At 47.9% G+C, this 17,667-nt stretch overlaps 1 protein-coding gene and 1 non-coding gene across 4 annotated transcripts in view; both read left to right on the top strand.

Annotated features, from left to right (window-relative positions):
* RYR1 (ryanodine receptor 1) overlaps positions 1-17,667 on the top strand; it is a 122,520-nt gene that overhangs the window by 73,739 nt on the left and 31,114 nt on the right. For 2 of the 3 annotated variants that reach the window (XM_070450923.1, XM_020881657.2), the window contains 13 exons: positions 2,014-2,065; positions 2,203-2,271; positions 3,830-3,929; positions 4,276-4,355; positions 4,440-4,516; positions 5,459-5,532; positions 6,168-6,185; positions 7,295-7,375; positions 11,509-11,597; positions 11,691-11,819; positions 11,904-12,008; positions 14,782-14,863; positions 17,220-17,407. In XM_070450923.1, coding sequence (XP_070307024.1) covers positions 2,014-2,065; positions 2,203-2,271; positions 3,830-3,929; positions 4,276-4,355; positions 4,440-4,516; positions 5,459-5,532; positions 6,168-6,185; positions 7,295-7,375; positions 11,509-11,597; positions 11,691-11,819; positions 11,904-12,008; positions 14,782-14,863; positions 17,220-17,407 — 1,144 coding nt within the window. Of the gene's footprint in view, positions 1-2,013; positions 2,066-2,202; positions 2,272-3,829; positions 3,930-4,275; positions 4,356-4,439; positions 4,517-5,458; positions 5,533-6,167; positions 6,186-7,294; positions 7,376-11,508; positions 11,598-11,690; positions 11,820-11,903; positions 12,009-12,501; positions 12,529-14,633; positions 14,664-14,781; positions 14,864-17,219; positions 17,408-17,667 lie in introns of all 3 variants that reach the window. The other variant, XM_070450922.1, reaches the window with a different exon arrangement.
* TRNAG-UCC (transfer RNA glycine (anticodon UCC)) lies at positions 15,925-15,997 on the top strand. Its single transcript has one exon. It is a non-coding gene; the product is annotated as a tRNA-Gly (tRNA).

The raw sequence follows: 17,667 nt of genomic DNA, 5'->3' as shown, positions 1-17,667 counted from the left end.
CTCCAATCCTTGCTCCTCAAGAGAGAACCTCTGTGTCCTGGGAAGGCGGGACACCCACAGCTGATCCTTTAATGTCATTTAACTGGGACAGGCAGAGTCACCTTGTACCACTGTGCAGACTGGGCACTTCACAGGGTCATCTCTTCTGAAGGGTTCACATCACCGGCAATATCAGTTTAGGCTTATTCTAGAAGAAAATGTCTTGTTCACATAAAATCAGTATATTACACTATATTATAGGGGCGAGGTCAGTATATTGTGATGCATTTCCAACAGATGGCAGTGAGGAGCAGGGCATTTCTAATTCAGACAAAAGCTTCATATGGGCTAATGGCAGTCTTGGGAATAAATAGCAGTAATAAGGGCACTGCTCTTAACAACAGGCAGTATTTATCAAATGCTTTTTATGTGTCAGGCATCATGTTAAACACTTGACAGTGAGATCCTCTCACTTCATCTTCACACTATGAGATAGATATTGTTATCAGCTTTGTGTGTGTGGATGAGGAACTGGAGGCACAGAGATTTGTTTTTCTCATGGAACACCAAGTCAGGAGATAGAGAGTCCTGGGCTGGGCAGTGGCATAGTGACACTGACAGAGGCCCAGGCTCAATCAGGATTTCTGCCCTGCCATTCTAAGCTGTTGCCTCATAGCTACAAAATGGATGCTGAACCTCCAGACATCATGACCACATGTCAGACAGAAAGGAGAAAGGCTTTCCTCTAAGGAAAACCCAAATCTTTTTAGCCAAGGAACGCTCTCCATGGTGGGCTTATGCACATGGCCCATTGGCTAGAATTCTGACATCAGGCCACCAACAGCTGTGAGGGAGACTGAGAAGCCAAGTGTTCTGTTTTCTATTCTCTGGGAAAGCAGTGACTCTGGAGTTAGACTATTCAGGTTTGAATTCCAGTATAGACTTTGTGACATTGGCCAAGAAAATTATTTGTGCCTCAGTTTCCTCATCTGTATAATGGGACTAGTCATATAGTTGACCCTGAATAATGCAGGGGTTAGGGGCACTGATGCTGAAGCTGAAGCTCCACTACTCCGACCACTTGATGTGAAGAGCCGACTCTTTGGAAAAGACCATGATATGGGAAAAATTGAAGACAAAAGGAGAAGGGGGTGGCAAAGGATGAGATGGCTAGGTAGTGTCACCAACTCAATGGATGTGAATTTGAGCAAACTCCAGGAGATAGTGAAGGACAGGGAAGCCTGGTGTGCTGCAGTCCATGGGGTCTCTTAAGAATCGGACACAACTTAGTGGCTGATAAACAACAAAGGGGAACTAACCCTTCACTCATATAAAAATTCATGTATAACCTTATAGTTGGCTCTCCATATCCATGGTTCTCCATCCATGGATTCAAACAACCATGGATCATGTAGTACTGTAGTAGTATTTATTGAGGGGAAAAGACCCCACATTTAAGTGGACTCATGCAGTTCAAACCTATATTGTTCAAGGGTCAACTCTATATCTACCTAGTTGGATTACTATGAGAATTAATGTTATTATATACAAACACTTAGAATAGAGACAAACCTAGAGTAAACTCAGTGGGTATTGGCCATGACTTCTGCTATCATTAGTATTATTATAGAGGAGACGCAAGGAAGTGGTTGATCATAGCTGTCAGGTGAGCCAACCAGTTGTCAGGTGGCAAGATAGCCCCAGAAGCTCCAGGGTTCCATCACTCCATCGCAACAATCCCAGTGGAAAAGGAGCACTTCTATCAATAGCTTCAGCAAAACTCCCAGAATGAATTCCACTGGACCAGCGTGGATCACATGACCATCTCTTACTTACTATTGTAGTCAAGCAGATAGAAGGTACCAATGGCTCAGCCTTGATCACATGCCCAGTCTGGCCGTGGAGAGCCTCCCCCGTCGGCACCACACAGCCTGAACATGGGGATGACTGACCTTCCAAAGGAAATCTGGAGGCGCTTATAAGATGGCGCTCCTCCATACTGGGTCCTGACTGTCTCCCCACTTACTTCCTCAGCAAACTGGATGAAGATTACTTGTATATAGCGTATGCTGATATCATGGCTAAGGTGAGGCCCTGCCCCCATCTAGGGCAGGTTCCCTTCCCTTCCCCCTCCAGCTGCAATGCCTGCCCACTGAAAGGGCTGGGACTGGACTGGGTATCTTTTCTGTTCACCATCATCTCTAACTGATGCCCCGTCCCCAGAGCTGCCACCTGGAGGAGGGAGGGGAGAATGGCGAAGCTGAAGAAGACGAGGTTGAGGTTTCCTTCGAGGTAGGTGGGATCAAGTAGTCCTGGAAGAAAGGGGTGGGGGACCCTGACTCCATCATCCCCCATTCATTCAAGCGTGTGTTCACAGAGCAATGCTGTGGGCCCAGCCCTGGGCTGGGTGATGTTGGGTACATAGCCGTGACCAAGCCAGTCCACTGGGGAGACAGCTACATCAGGCAGACAGTAACAGCATCGAGTATCCATGGTGGTGATGAGGGGAGCTAGGCAAAATGGTCCCGGCAGGAAGAAGGAGGCACAAGCAGTGAGGTTAGAGTGAGGGAAGCCAGGGAAGTTCAGGGGGTCATGGGGACCCTGGTGAGACACCTGATCCAGCCTGGGGGGAAGGACTTCAGGGAGGGCTTCTCAAAGGAAGGGATGTCTGCAGAGAAGGGTAAAAGAAATGTGCCAGTTGAAGAAAAAGAGGAAAGTGTTCCAGATAGGGGCACAGCGTAAGCAAAGGCCAGACAGTGAGAAAGTAGTAAATGCAATGAGCCCATCCTTTCATTCATTAAAGTGATCAGCAAGCATTCCCCCAAGTTTCTCAATCTTTTTTTGCTTCAGGGTCCCCTTTGACATCTGGCGAATCTTTTCTTATGATCATGTGTTTATGTTTAGAAAATACTTATTTGGCTGCATTGTGTGTTAGTTGTGGCTCGAGGGATCTTTGTCAGGTCATGTGAGGTCTTTCATTGCAACGCATAGACTTTCTAGTTGTGGCTCAGTAGTTGAAGCGCTTGGGCCCCAGAGCACATGGGCCTCAGTAGTTGTGACAGCCAGGCTCTCTACTTGTGGCTCAGGCTCAGTTGTGGCCTGTGTGCTTAGTCGCTGCACAGCATGTGGGATCTTGGTTCCCTGACCAGGGACTGAACCCGTGGCCCCTGCATTGCAAGGAGGATTCTTAACCACTGGACCACCAGCGAAGTCCCTCAGAATAATGCATCTCAATGTACAAAATGAATTCATAGCAGAAGAAATAAGCATATTAAAATAGTTACTAAAATAGTATTTTAAAATTTTGTGATACAGTAATATCTGTACCTCTTTATTAATCTACCAAATAACAAGAACTAACAGTGGATCCAGTAGCTACTGTAATTGATAAGTGGTGATGAACATAAGTGACATTTTAAGATGTCTTCAAAAATAATGTGGTATGCAAACATCTGTGATTCTGATGGATCTGTTTCTGCTAATATTGCCATGATTTATGACCTCATCTATAATGAAAGGAAATGCTACATTTCAGTCAGAGGCTGGGAAACATAAATATAGACCTTCCCCCCCGCCATCTGTGTTAACAGATCCTTGGGATTTTATCCATTGACTCCTTGAAGGTGTGTGGGGCCACGTTTCAACCACTCCAGGCCCAGCCCTGTGCTTGGTGCAGGAGACAAATCACAGATCTAAATCCCAGGGGACAGAAGGAGCTTACAGTTGAAGGAACGAGCCAGGGGATGTGGCTGGATCAGGAGAAGCAAGGGTGAGGGCAAGGCTGTGAGGGGGAAAGGCTGGGCTGGTGGGCCTGGATTCACTCAGCAATGTGGGCCGGACTCTGCTGCAGGAGAAAGAGATGGAGAAGCAGCGTCTCCTGTACCAGCAGGCGCGGCTGCACACCCGGGGGGCCGCGGAGATGGTGCTGCAGATGATCAGCGCCTGCAAAGGTGCCCTCCATGTGCATCTGGCTTCCCCTGAGTACACCCGTCCTGTCCCCAGCCCGCCCAGCCCCTCTGGACCCAGCAGGCACACCCTCCCACCCCTTCTGCATGTGGTTTTCCCTCTTGCTTTGCAATTTCTCACTAATTCTTTCAATCCTGATCACCCCTGCCCACCCACCCTTGCACACTTCTCTGATCAACCTTGCACACACACCCTTGCACACTCCTCTGCCCAGTTCTATGACATGTCCCCCGGGGTGGCTGTTTTCTGGTGGGCGGAGAACACTGATTCCAAACTGAGCGGACCACTGTTTGCCCCCCGCCGTGCCCCCCTGCAATCCGTTCCCCCCAGGAGAGACAGGCGCCATGGTGTCCTCCACCCTGAAGCTGGGCATCTCCATCCTAAATGGAGGCAATGCTGACGTGCAGCAGGTAACGAGTAAGGGATTTGGGAGGAGGGCTAAGAGGGTTGGGAGGTTCCTGTGTGACTCCCCCACCCCTCCCACCCTTTTGCAGAAAATGCTGGATTACCTGAAGGACAAGAAGGAAGTTGGCTTCTTCCAGAGTATCCAGGCTCTGATGCAAACCTGCAGGTGGGCTCTAGGGCACATCTTATTTAAAAAAATAATTGTGTCTGTTTATCTTTGGCTGTGCTGGGTCTTTGTGGCTGCACAAGCGTTTCTCTAGTTGTGACAAACAGGGGCTGCTCTCTAGTGGCGATGCGCAGACGTCTTACTGTGGTGGCTTCTCACGTTGCAGAGCGTGAGGCTCTAGGGCTGTGGGCTCCAGTAGTTGGAGCACGTGGGCTCAGTAGTTGTGGCACACAGACTTAGTTGTCCCAAGGCATGTGGGACCTTCCTGGATCAGGAATCCAACCCGTGTCTCCTGCATTGGCAGGCAGATTATTAACCACTGGATCACCCCCACTGAGCCACCAGGGAAGCCCCCCTAGTGCACATTTTTCATTAAGCTGAGTCCCCAGTCCTGGTACCACCTCCAGTTCTAGTTCTGTTCTCTTGGTTTCAGGAACAGAGACCCACTCAGGCCAGCTCAGATAACAGGGAGTTTATTATAAGGAGTCACATGGAACAATAAAGGAGGCAAAATGCCGCAGATTTTAAAAATGAGTTATGTTAAGGGTCCAGATAGCTGGAAGGTAGTTGAGACTTCAAGGGGCACTCGGGCTGCAGCGACTTGGGGCTCTTTCTGATGACCCCTGTTCCTGTGGCTTCACTGCTGTCTGCTTTCACTCTCCTCTTGTGGTTGACTGCCTTTCACTGCCTCTCTGAAGCTTTTGCTAAATTGATGGTTTCTGTTTCCTTCTGATTTCAGCTTTTATATATTTCATCCTCGCCCCACCTTACCCCACAGCCGCTACTGCATAGCTTCTATCAACTCTTAGTTTCTGCTTCCTCTCGATTTCAGCTTACTCTCTCTACCACCTCCCCCCATCATGGGGAGGGCTGGCAGGCTTTGGAATAAAGGAGGGCAGAGACCTCAGCTCATCTTCACTGTCTTTCCTTTCTTTCCCTCAGTGTCCTGGATCTCAATGCCTTCGAGAGACAGAACAAGGCAGAGGGGCTGGGCATGGTGAATGAGGATGGAACTGGTGAGGCCCTTTTGGGCTTCCCTCTCCCTGGGGCATCCCCTTCCTTCAGGATCTACCCTCTCCCTCAACATTGCCCAGAGCTTCCTTCCCCCCAAAACACCCTTCCTCCCCAAGAGCATCGTCTGGTTCTCCCTCCTGCAGTGGTCCCAGTCCTGCCCCATTCCTCCCATTCCTCCAGAGACTCCCTCCCCATGGTCCCACCCTGGGTGTGTCCTGTGTTCTCTCACCCATCCCCACATGGACCCCACCCTCCACATGCCCCAAGTCTCCAGCCCGGGTTGCTGTTCTCTCATTAATGTCCCTAATCCGAGTTAATTGAGTCTCCTCTTTGCTGTGTTGTGATGTGTCTAACCTTTCTGCCCTGATCCTTGCCTCCCGCCTCTCCATCTCCACCTGTCCATCTCTCTTTCTCTTACCTCTTCTTTCTTCCATTCTGCTTTCACCCTCTTCTTGTTCTCTTCTTTGTTTCCTTGCTCCTTCCTGCTCTTTCTCTCTATGGGTTGTTTCTCTCTCTACGTCTTCAATCCTGACCTTATCACTGTGTGTTTTTTTTTTTCCTGTCTCTCTGTCTCCTTCTGTCTTTCTTTCTCCTTCTTTTTCTTCTGCTTCTTCCTCCCATCCTGTGGCTGCCTCAGTCATCAACCGCCAGAACGGTAATTCCCGGAGCCCATTCCTTGCTATGCTGCTGCCACCCCGCCCTTCTAACCCCCAACCGCCCCCCTCCACCCTGGTGGCTGAGGATCTGGGACATCCAGGGGAGGGAGGTACCATGCCGGCCAGAAAATTTTGAGATCAGGGCTCCAGAGACCATGAGTTGGGTCCCAGATTAGCCACTAACAACACATGGGACTATGACTAAATCGCTTACTTTACGTAAGCTTGTTTCCCCATGTATAAAATAGAAGCAAGAGAAGATGGCAAAGATCCTTTTCCAGCTGGATGTTGTTGGACTTCCAGACCCAGATTCACAGTCCCGAGGTGGGGTGAACCCCACCCCCACATACCCGGCTCTCTGCGCCCGCGACCCGATTGATCGAGTCTGCTGTTCCCATCCACCAACTGGATTGGTTGCCCCCAAGCATCCACTCTGATTGGTGTGCGTGCCTCCTCTGCGCCTGCTCTGATTGGCCCGAACATTCACTATCTAGCCTTCCCCTCGCTCGTCCCGCCCCTATAGTCCACAGTGATTGGCTCCTTTCAGGTGCCCGTTCTGATTGGTCCATGTTTACACGCCTCCCCCTGGCTTCTCCTGGATTGGCTGTTTTTAAGACATCTGAGCCAACTGGCTTTCGGCCGCATCTCCCGCTCATTTCTCTCCTGCACAGAGCCTTTGCGTGAAAGTGACTTCCAACCCCCATAACCCATTAACCGCCCCCCACCCCGCAGTACTGGAGGCGGCCTGAGGGAGGTATCAGCAGCCCAAACCTCTTCTAGGTCGACAGACACTCTTGGATGTCACACAAGTGGTGACATCAAGGAGACACTGATACTGTAGAAAGACACTTGAAGCCGCAGCTTCATGACTCAGGGCCCCTCAGTCTCCTTCTGCTGATGTCCTGGACTCTGAGGTTGGGACCGCTGGCGTCATGGATTCCCATGGCCCTCATAGTGTCTTTAAAATGGTGGCTGCTGCTCCCTGCGCACCTGCGCCCTGTGCATGTGTGTGCAGTGTGCATGGGCCGTGTGCACACTTTCTGGCGGCCTTGCGCGTCTGACTTCTTCTGCACCATGCCCCCCCCCCCCCCGCAACCCTCCCACCCAGGAGAGAAGGTCATGGCAGATGATGAATTCACCCAGGACCTGTTCCGATTCCTGCAGCTGCTCTGCGAGGGTCACAATAATGGTGAGGAGGAGAGGAGGGTGAGATGGAGAGGCGGCCAAGGTCTGGGGTGGGTCTGGAAGGGTTACCTGAATTAACCCCCAGCCCCATTCTTGCTTGATCAGTGATGACCTCACCACCCTTCCAGGCCGTGTCCTTACCCCATAGTCCTTCATTCTTTACTTTCAGCCAGTGTGAAGCCCTGTCTGCCCACCTTCCTAAATCTCCCTTGAATTTCAGGAATACAGCGGCTTTGTTTCACTTTCACCTCCTCTAACCCAGTCCAATTCCCCCAAAGCAATCTGCCAAAACCCAATTTGGCCAAAAATCAATTTTCACACATGAGCAGTTCGTCAGATGCCATTTTCCCACAGGCATTTTGCCACAGCTGCCAAAGTTCAGTAAACGCAGTGGATTTACTTTACTCTGGGTCTGCAGAGGGGAAAATTGCCTGGCATTTCTAAATGAATCTCTTAGAACCACCTATTAATTTTACTTATAAAATACTTTGCCAGGAGGAAGTCCTGCATTCTCTTGCCTAACTTAAACAAGTTTGAGTTTCCACAACTTCTGTTCTGGTTCAGACAATATAACCAGATGAAGGATGACACAGCAAGTTAATGAAATACATCACTGGTGAGAAAGTGACACCTCACGTGGTTCACAGTGTACAACGTTAAAGGAACAGTTGAAATTCTGAACAGCAAACATCCCACCCAATGCAGTTTCCTATGACAAACGTGTACAGTCTCGAGGCTGTGGTTATAACACTTAGCAGGTGATAAGAAACCACAGACTGCCCAGAAATTAACCTTCATGACAAGAATGGGAGTGATTCTAAACCTAACTTCCACAGAACCTGCATCCCACTTGGCTAGTATTCTTTAAGGTAACTGGTAAACATCTTTAATTTTCACTCTTTTCTTTTCAACAAAAGATAAAGCATGATCCATTGTTTTGCATTATCATAGGCTCTTTCGTCCACAGCTAGTTTTCCTCCAAGTGCTATTACATACCTTAGTGCCAGGTTACTAAGGTTTTCTTTCTTTCATGAGGGTGGAATGAGTCTTTGGGATTTAAAATGAATTTTTGTCCCTGGGTCTGTGACTTTTTGGAAATAAGTATGTTCTTTTGGGGAAATTTCTTTCTCTCACCAAATCTGCAATCCAGCCTTCTGCCCAAATTTGTGGATTCATAAACCAGTCTAGTCGAATAAATATTTGAAATATCTTTCAAATCTTAGAGGCTTTGCATGTCTTGAGTGTTCAGTGCCATTCAGAGCAGACAAAAGCCAGGGAGTTGTAGCTAACCATTTAGGCTTATGGTCTGATTTAAACCAACACAGAGAAAGGAATTAGAAAACAGGTTGATGGGAAAGCCTATCAATTTGCTTATAAAATCTTGAATGTCTGAGTATACTATTCATCTATCACATGAAACCAGGCAAAAGGACATTCAGACTGAAATAGTGATTGTGAAGTGTTCAGAGGGAAGTCAGGTAGAAGCAAAACTTCAGGAGAAAAAAATTCCAAGGGGCTGTTGAAGTCATCCTGGGCAACACATTGATATAACATCAAAAGGGTTTAACCGAAGTTTGTGTTCATTGCCTTGATAATCTGATGAACTGGTCATTTGGCAAATGGGTCTATAGAAGTTGTTCGCAGACTCAAGTGTGCCTAGGAATCACCTGGAGGCCTTGTTAAAATAGACTTTTGGACCCCATCCCAAGTTTTTTGATTTAGTAGTTCTGGGATGGAGCCCAGGAATTTGCATTTCTGACAGGTTTCTGGGAGATGCTGACTCTGCTAGTCTGGACTGGTGCTTTGAGAACCACTGCTCCAAAGCACAACTCTTAACCTCAGCACTCTCTTTAAGGCCCTTTAAGAACCGCTGTTGTTGGGACTTCCCTGGTGATTCAGTGGTTAAGACTCCATCCTTCCAATACAGGGGGTGCAGGTTCCAGCCCTGGTCTGGGAACTAAGATTCCACAAGCTGTTGTTTATTGAGCACTTACATACCTGCTCTAAATTTAGAACAGAGCAATGTTCTAAATTCATTATATATACTAACATATTAAAATCTCAGGACAGCTCGATAACGTAGGTCTATTGTGACTACCACGTTACATATGGGAAAACCAAGGCACAGCCTGCCGCACAGAGAGGTCACACAGTGAGGAATTTGAGCAGCCAATTCCTACTCATCTTTCAGGTCATAGCTCAGAGGTCCTCTCCTCCACGAAGCCCTCCCTGATCACCCAGTCTGGGTCAGGCAGCTCCTCTGGGTTCCTCCAACCCCCTGAGCTTCCTCCATCACAACCCTGATCATCATAATTATTATTCCAGAACCTCTCAACCACACACTGAAGAAGGGAGAATGCTTTAATAAGCCCCCAAGTAGCCATCACTCAGCTCAAATTATAAGCTTTCTGCCATAGAACGTTTTTCAAATAGTGGGAACCGACTCACTAGATGGTTGTGAATCAAGTTTATCGCTGAGGTTCTCATTTCTAATTGCACATTGGTATGCCTGGGGAGCTTTGCAAGACACTAATGCCCAGTTTTCACCCCAGATATTCTAATTTAATTTGTCTGTGATGAGGTATGAGCATTGGGAGTTTTAAAATTCTCCAGGTGGCTCTAATACGCAATCACGGTTGGGAGGTTAAGAATATATATTTAGTGCCTTGAGATCAGAATTCTTTCTAGTTAACTTAGTACAGGACACAAAATAGCAGAATGCATGGCACATATACTGGGGTTCCAAGGTGGTGCTAGTGGTAAAGAACCCGTTTGCAATTCAGGAAACACAGAAGACTCGAGTTTGATTCCTGGGTTGGGAAGATCCCCTGAAGGAGGGCACGGCAACCCACTCCACTATTCTTGCCTGGAGAATTCCATGGACAGAGGAGCCTGGCAGGCTAGAGTCCATTGGGTCACAAGGAATCAGACATGACTGAAGCGACAGCATGCATGCACACATGGCACATAGTAAGGGTATGTGAAACTACTGGTTCAGGTATATGTGGATGTAATGTCAGATTAGACACCCCTCCTGGGCCTCAATATAAATGTGTACTGTATTTCCTACTGTGGGTTGCAGTTAGAAAAGATTGAAAAATTACTACATGACAATAGAAACTTCACAAGGGCAGAGACTTTGTTTTCTTTTACTCCATTAGACACCCTTCCTGGGCCTCAGTATAAATGTGTACTGTATTTCCTACTGTGGGTTGCAGTTAGAAAAGATTGAAAAATTACTACATGACAATAGAAACTTCACAAGGGCAGAGACTTTGTTTTTACTCCTGTATCCCCAGGGCCTTGAACAGTGCCTGTATATGCACTAAGTCACTCCTATCATGCCCAACTCTTTGCAGCCCTATGGACTGTAACCTGCCAGGCTCCTCTGTCCATGGGATTCTCCAGGCAAGGATACTGGAGTAGGTTGCCCTGCCCTCCTCCAGGGGATCTTCCCAACCCAGGGATCAAACTTGAGTCTTCTGTGTTTCCTGCATTGCAAACAGGTTCTTTACCACTGTCACCACCTAGGAAGCCCTGAACAGTGCCTGGCACAGAGTAAATGCTCAGTAAATTTATAGTACTAAAGTATAAGTGACCAATCTTCATCTATCATTAGCATATAATATGTGCTCAATAAATATATATTGACTAAATGAACAAATAAATGACAGATGTTTATCTCCTCTGGTTCTCAGTAGGTGTGCAATAAAATTTTTTTTGAGAAATGAATGAATAACCAATCTTCCATCTCTCCAGCACATAGTAGGCAGTCAGTAAAAAAAACTTGTGAATGACTAAAGGTTGAATCTCCATTCCCCCCTGCTGTATTATAGATGCTCAGTAAATATTTTTGAGGGAAAATGAATACATGATTGATCTTCCACTACATCTGGCACATAGTAGGCCCACAATAAATATTGATTACACAAAATGGATAAATGATCCTCCATCTTCCTCTAACGCATAGTAGTTACTGATAGTTATTAAAGAAATGAATGATTATATGCCTTCTGACATACAACAGGCACTCAATAAATATTTATTGCATAAATGAATAAAGGACCCACTGTCCATCTCCTCTAGCACGTGTCCAGCTCCTCGAGCTCAATGAATGAATGCTTTTCATCTTCCTAGATTTCCAAAATTACCTACGGACACAGACAGGGAATACAACCACTATTAACATCATCATCTGTACTGTGGACTACCTCCTGCGGCTGCAGGTGAGGCTGTGAGGCCGTCCAGGTGTGACCTGAGCCGGGGGCTGTTGGGCCGTAGCTGGCCCCAGCAGCCGCTCATCTGCGTCTATTCGCCAGGAGTCCATCAGTGACTTCTACTGGTACTACTCCGGCAAGGACGTCATTGAGGAGCAAGGCAAGAGGAACTTCTCCAAGGCGATGTCGGTGGCTAAACAGGTGTTCAACAGCCTCACCGAGTACATCCAGGTAGGGTTCGCTCTCTGGGGCGAGGCGGGGCAGTCTCGCATCACTCGCCCTACCTGGTGCTCACGTAGAACCTTTGCCCCCCAGGGCCCCTGCACCGGGAACCAGCAGAGTCTAGCGCACAGCCGCCTCTGGGACGCCGTGGTGGGATTCCTGCACGTGTTTGCCCACATGATGATGAAGCTCGCTCAGGTTCGGGCCCCTCTGTTCTTCACCCTACTGCCTCTGGACATCCCCTAACTGGCACGTTTACAACTTTTGCTCCCTCAGTCAGTTTCCCACCCAGGGGTTCCCAGCGGGTTCCGGACGGGTACCGGGCGAGTCCCATCTTCTTTCTGGATTGGCTTCCTGCATGACCCCGCCTCCTCCCCGCCACCGCCAATCGGCTGGTTACCCATCTATAGTTTCATTGGTCTGCGTTTGGGCCCCGCCCCCTCTGGCCCAGAACTCCTCTATGGTTGGTTGGTGTTCACACCAATCGTATGGATAATCAGCCGATAGAAGGTGGAGGGGAGGAGGCGGCGTCATGCAGAAAGCCGGTCCAGAAGAAAGATACAGCCAGTCTGGAACCCGCCGGGAACCCTGGGGTGCGAAATTGACTGATGGGGGATAGGAAAAGGGTTGGCTTCTAGATCTGGGCCTGAGGCTGAAGGAGTGTTTTGCTTCTTTATTCTGCTTGCGGCAGATGACTCCTATCCAGGGCATCCATGATGTAAGGTCCCTGTCGAGCCGCATCTCTAGCATCTTCATGCACCCTTTGCCCCCCCCACCCCCGCCCCTTTGCAGTCTTGTCAACGTCTCACAAACACCTTGTCCGTTTGCTCTACTTCTGTCTGGTAAACATATTTCAAGGCTGCCAAATGCGCTGCAGGAGGGCTCAGCATCTGAAAGGGCACCATCCAGAACCTAGATATCCTACGTAAATACATCGATGTATTTATTCCAGTAGTTTTCCAGCAGGTGGCAATATTCTGTATAATTTCCCAACAGGAAGAGTCTTGAGAAAGGGAAGCTTTTTTCTAATTTACTCAAAGGCGCCACAGGGGCTGGCAGAAACCCTGTCTGGTGTCATCTGACCTTTTGAAAGGAGTTGAATTTAACTACGCAGTTTCTCGGTGTGAGTGAGTTGAAGTCAAGCTGTTGTAATCTTAAAATTCTAGAGAATACTGGTATCTTTGTGGAGATTTCCAAATCTTACAGAATTAATTCATTAGCTATAGCCTAAGTTAAATTGCAAAAGTTAGAAATCCAATGCAAAGTGGTGGCTTACAAAAAAAAAAAAAAATTATCAGCTCACATCACAGATCCGATCATATCCAGGGTCTAGCTCGGACGGTAAAGCATCTGCCTACAATGAGGGAGACCCGGGTTCGATCCCTGGGTTGGGAAGATCCTCTGGAGAAGGAAATGGCAACCCACTCCAGTATTCTTGTCTGGAAAATCCCATGGACTGAGGATCCTGGTAGGCTACAGTCCATGGGGTCGCAAAGAGTCAGACACGACTGAGCTACTTCACAGAATGCTGTTAGTAGAAATGTCTGTCTCCTCTCTGGCTTCATTATCAAGCAGGCACTTCCCAGGGGCTGGAAAGAATGGTGTCCCGGGCTTCCGTGAGCCCCTCTAACAGCTTCAGAGAGAAAAGAACCCCTCTTTAGCTCCAAGAAGACTTGCCGTACTCTCTTATTGGACTATAGGGTCACACGCCCATTCCTGAACCAATCACCCTGGTCAGGGAAAAGAAAGCTCTGATTGGCCAGACCTGGTCCAATACCCACCCTTAGAACCAGGAAGGTGGGTTTAGTCCTATATTCTCTGAGAGCAGGATTGTTGAATCAATTAAGTAGCTGTGCCTTGGGCAGGCACACACCACAGGCACTCACCAGGATCTGAGATCCTGGAATGTTGGAATCTTTGAGTCAGAATGCAGAGCTTTGGAATCATGGGAAAGTGTTAAGATTAGAGGGCTTTTCCCCACAGGTGGCACTAGTGGTAGAGAACCTGCCTGCCAATGAAAGTAGACAGAAGAGATGTGGGTTTGATCCCTGGGTCAGCAAGATCACATGGAGAAGGAAATGGCAACCCACTCAGTATTCTTGCCTGGAGAATCCCATGGTGGCTATGGTCCAAAGGGTTGCAGAGTCAGACATAACTTAAGCAATTTAGCACGCATGCACGCACTTTAGGATTAGAATTAGCAACTCAAGAACTAGCATGAGGTGACCTTACATCAAGCCTTACAACTAACAAGGAGGAGCCTTACATCCCATTTATCTGGTACCCTTACCCTTCTTCCATTTTATTAGGTAGAACCATATGAAATTGCCACTTTGTTGGCGAGACATGCCTGAATATTGGCAATTTTATGTAATTCAGCCTCATACAAATAGGGACCATGAGGCAGAACTTCGATCATGTTGGAGACTTCTGTGGGCCCTCCATGAGACGCTATGACAGGAGAAGCAAAGTGTCCCCACATTCTTCCCAAAAGGCTTACCAGAGAGCCCATAGTTGTGTCCTGCAGCCTTCTTCCTGAACCCAGAGTCTCACTTTTTTCATCACACATTGATTCAACAACCATGGGTCAACCTCCCCCCATAGGCCAGGTGCAGGGCTGAATGCTCATCCCTTCCCCGGTCTGTGTCAGTGTCCCCAGTATTTGCTCCTGTCCATCTGTCTCTCTTGGTCCCAAGCATCTGCTCTCAGCCCCATACTCCTCCCAGCCCTCCTTGTCAACCAGCCCTTGCCGCTACACATCCCCCCAAAGTGTCGACCCCACCCCCACAATCTTGTCTCTCTGCCCTTTGCCCTGCTTCCGAGGAACATGTCTGGACTCGGGTCCCCTCGGAGGTAAGATGGGGGAAGAAAAGTGGTCTTAGGCCCTGCTGGGTGGCTGGAAGCAGCTGGAGGTGGGGGAAGCATCTCTGCCAAAAAGAACCCTCACATAGCTGGGATGTGGGGTCCCTAGGACTCAAGCCAGATCGAGCTGTTGAAGGAGCTGCTGGATCTGCAGAAGGACATGGTGGTGATGTTGCTGTCATTACTAGAAGGTAAATGCCCAGTGGCTGGGGGTAAGTGCAGGGTACCAAGGTGCAGACAAGCTCAGGAATGGCCCTCTGAGACCCAGGAGAGCCTAAGCTTCAACCCCATCTGACATCATGTCAGGGTCAATGCATTTAAGCTGCTGGAATAAGCTCTTCAAACACTTATTGAGCAACTTATTATGTGCCAGGTCCTATGTACATATGATAATTTATTGATTCCCCAGAGAAATCTTAATCAGGTGGGTGGCCAGGATACTTTTTAAAATGTCTGCCCTGAATTGTTATTTATTTGCTGAATGTGTCAGTTAGTTCTTGCTGCCTAACAAATAGTCCTAAAATGTAGTGACTTAAAACAACCATAATTTATTACTAATTAATAAAATAATTTAACCTGTAGACAAAGACTTTTTCTATAGAGGTTCATAACAGCATCCTCATTCTTTTATATGGCTGCATACTACCAGTTGTGTTGTGATACAGTGATTCATTTAACCACAAGCCTATCAATGGACATTCAGGGTTCGGTTGTTTTTTAATGTGTGTTTATTTATTATTAATTTATTTTTGGTTGTACTGAGTCTTCGCTGCTGCACACAGCTTTCTCTAATTGCAGCGAGCAGGGGCTACTCTTCGTTGCAGTGCATCGGCTTCTCATTGTGGTGGCTTCTCTTGTTGCGGAGCAGAGGCTCTAGGCACACGGGCTTCAGTAGTTGCGGCTCGTGGGCTCAGTGATTGTGCTGTGCAGCTCTGGTGCGTGTGAGTCAGTGGTTGGAGCACACGGGCTCAGTAGTTGAGGCTCCCAGACTCTAGAGTGCAGGCTCAGTAGTTGTGATGCACGGGCTTGGCTGCTCCCCAGCACGTGCAGTCCTCCCAGACCAGGGATCAAACCTGTGTCCCCTGCACCGGCAGGTGGACTCCCACCCACTGTGCCACCAGGGAAGTTCCACATTCAAGGTTTTTAAAAAACATTTTGCTATGACAAACCATTTGTCTATGAATAATCCTCCTACAATGTCTTAAATTTTTGGCAACTAGTCATTAGCTTTTAAAAACCAGATTTAGGGACTTCCCCGGTGGTTCAGTGGTTAAGACTCTGTGCTTCCAGCGCAGGGGGCACAGGTTCGATCCCTGGTCGGGGAACTAGGGTCCCACATGCGGCGCATGATGCAGCAAAAGTAAATAAATAAATCATAAATATAAATTTAAATTAAAAAATCAAATTTAAAAATCAGAAATCCCTTTAAACATTTTGTTTCTGAAAAATTGTAAGACTCAGTGACCAGGGTCTACATTCTCACATGGCAAAAGTCAGCTGAATTGGATTAAATAGCAAAATCATATCAGTATTCAATCTGATGTTGATGACAGTGCTATGATTAGATAAGAGAATGTCCTCATCATTTAGAACATATATGTGGAAATGTTTGGGGTAAAATGCCATGTGTCTGCAGCTTACTCCTTAATGATTCAGTGAAAAAAATAGAGGGAGAGGTGTTATAAAGCAAACACGGCAAAATGTAAGCCATTGGTGAATCTGGAATGCATGAAGTTCCCTTGTACTCTTGGAAACTTCATGCATTAATACATTTGAAATTATATGGAAATTGAAAGGTTCAAAAGGAAACTGGAGCCAGTTTGGGGAAATTCCTGGTAGTCCAGTGGTTAGGACTTGGCAGTTTCACAGGCATGGCCCGGGTTCAATCCCTGGTCTTGGATCCTGCAAGCCATGTGGTGTGGCCAATAAATAAATAAAAGTAAAGTTCTGCTTTAAAAGAAGCTGGAGCCAGTTTGCTTTGGGGGAGAGCATGATATCCCAGTTTATCATAGTCTCTACCTCTCCCTTTGGTCTGCCTTTCAGCCTACCTCAGTCTTCTATGGACCTCCCTGGCCCCTATGGGCTTGGGAAAGACTTAGGTGTGTGAGCTCTGAGGTCTCGCCTCTCTGGATTCAAGTCCGCCCACCGCCTCACTGGCTATGGAACCCTGAGTGTAGACTGTCTCTGAGTCTTTTTTCTCATCTGTACAAATGAACAGGGACACATGTTCCTTACAAAGATGAGGTCACGTCCATGTAGCAGTTGCCATGGCATCTGGGACCTGCTGTTAGCTGATGCCGTTGTTGTCTTTATTGATGACTCCCCCCGCTATAGGAGGGAGGAGGACGAAGACAGGATCAGCCAGGTTCACACCTGATGCTGCTGCAGAGCAGGAAGTGACCCTTTGGGGGAGGCGTCAGAGCTGGCCGGGGAAGTTCCACCAGCGCAGGGCGTCCTGGCAGCTCCTGAGCTGAAGAGGGAGGCAGGCCACATGGGGATCCAGAGAGGAGGTGCTTTGGGGTCACACTGACCGGGGGCTGCCCGCAGGGAACGTGGTGAACGGCATGATTGCCCGGCAGATGGTGGACATGCTTGTGGAATCCTCATCCAACGTGGAGATGATCCTCAAGTTCTTTGACATGTTCCTGAAACTCAAGGACATCGTGGGCTCTGAGGCCTTCCAGGACTATGTCACTGATCCCCGTGGTCTCATCTCCAAGAAGGACTTCCAGAAGGTGGGTACTGGGAGGTGGATGGGTGGGGGTGCCAATGGCCACTTGTGCACCTGCCTGGCTGCCTGCTTTGGTCAAGAGACTCCTCTGGGCACTTCCATTTCTTTATCTGTAAAATGGGAATAAAACCATCCTTGGAGGGTTTTTTTGGTGTTTTTTTTTTAATATATTTCATTTATTTAAGAAAATTTTTTAGCTGTGCTGGGTCTTCGTTGCTGCGCCAGCTTTTCTCTAGTTCAGGCGAGCAGGAGCTGCTCTCTAGT

The sequence above is a fragment of the Odocoileus virginianus genome, chromosome 20 (assembly GCF_023699985.2).
Source record: "Odocoileus virginianus isolate 20LAN1187 ecotype Illinois chromosome 20, Ovbor_1.2, whole genome shotgun sequence".
Lineage (NCBI taxonomy): Eukaryota > Metazoa > Chordata > Mammalia > Artiodactyla > Cervidae > Odocoileus > Odocoileus virginianus.
This window is presented reverse-complemented; position numbering and strand designations above follow the sequence as displayed.